Genomic DNA, 1,243 nt, shown 5'->3' on the forward strand with positions numbered 1-1,243 from the left:
AAAACCCATTTCTCCCCTCAGAGTTCATCCTTCAGGCAGAACCAGCCAGGCACTGGGATTGAATTCCCTGCTGCAGCCTCACTCTGGTCAGAACTCCCCACAATTCTTCAACAGCATTCCCTGCTTACACCCAAAACTTCTCCCTGATAACCCAACAATGCAGAGCAAGAACAACTGAATTTTGCAGTGTCAGAAAAGTTTTCTTAAGAAGGAGTTTTAGAAGTCTTGCAGCCCAACTTTTGGGCCAGTGCTGCGTCAAGGAACATCTGCACACATCACTGACACTTAAAAGTTAATACACTTAACAAACTACTAATGGTCCTCACAGCAAAATACTTATTTACTAGATGTGACAATAAAAAAGATCTGGAATGATTAAAATTACTATAAAAATGCAAGGAAGTTGTGAACAGGAGGATCCAGAGAAAGGGGATTACCTTGAACCTGGTGCGCTGCCCAGCACGGGTCTGTTTCTGCACAGGCATAATCTTCAGCACCTCATCCTTCAGCGAGGAGCCCAGGAAGAAATCGATGATCTCTGACTCCTGCAAGAGTCAGCACTGAGCACACCGAAATCACAGAATCCTGGGATGGTCTGGGTTGTCAGGGACCTCAAAGGTCAGCTAATCCAACCCCCTCCCAAGGGCAGGGACATCTACCACTGTCCCAGGGTGCTCCAAGCCCCATCCAACCTGGCCTTGGACACTTCCAGGGATCCAGGGTCAGCCACAGCTTCTCTGGGAATCTGTGCCAGGGCCTCACCACCTTTACAAGAACAATTCCTTCCCAGTATCCTATCCCAAGCCCCTCTCCAGCTCTCCTGGAGCCCCTTTAGCCTCTGAGGTGTCCCCGGAGCCTTCCCTTCCCCAGGTGAACAACCCCTGCTCTCCCTGACTGGCTCCTCCCCTTGGAGCATCTCCCTGACCATCCCTTCCATGTCCACAGCAACTCACCTTGATGGGAAGCGAGAAGAGATAAATCTCCTCAAGAGACTTGATCTTCATATCCTTGACCAGGCGACCGAGTTTGGTGACAGGAATCCACTGGCAGAGAAACCCACGGGCAAGAGTCACCAGGTGCCAGCACCAGCCAGACCCGGCTCTGCTGCCCCATCCTGGGGGCTGGCATCGCCCCCGTCCCCGCTCCCCACTCACCTCCTTATCCTCGGCTTTGCCTCCGCGGGCTCCGCGGCCTCTCCCGCGGCCCCTCCCGCGGCCGCGCCCGCGGCCCCGCAGCCCGGTCC

At 54.1% G+C, this 1,243-nt stretch overlaps 1 protein-coding gene across 1 annotated transcript in view; it reads right to left on the minus strand.

Moving 5' to 3' along the window:
- RPS2 (ribosomal protein S2) overlaps nucleotides 1–1,238 on the minus strand; it is a gene marked incomplete at its 5' end in the record, with an annotated part of 2,514 nt that extends 1,276 nt beyond the window's left edge. The window contains 3 exons of the mRNA XM_031061069.1: nucleotides 438–545; nucleotides 954–1,043; nucleotides 1,155–1,238. Coding sequence (XP_030916929.1) covers nucleotides 438–545; nucleotides 954–1,043; nucleotides 1,155–1,238 — 282 coding nt within the window. The remainder of the gene's footprint in view (nucleotides 1–437; nucleotides 546–953; nucleotides 1,044–1,154) is intronic.
- Between the last annotated feature and the right edge of the window lie 5 nt (nucleotides 1,239–1,243).

This window comes from Geospiza fortis, unplaced genomic scaffold (genome assembly GCF_000277835.1).
Source record: "Geospiza fortis unplaced genomic scaffold, GeoFor_1.0 scaffold213, whole genome shotgun sequence".
Taxonomy (NCBI): Eukaryota; Metazoa; Chordata; class Aves; order Passeriformes; family Thraupidae; genus Geospiza; species Geospiza fortis.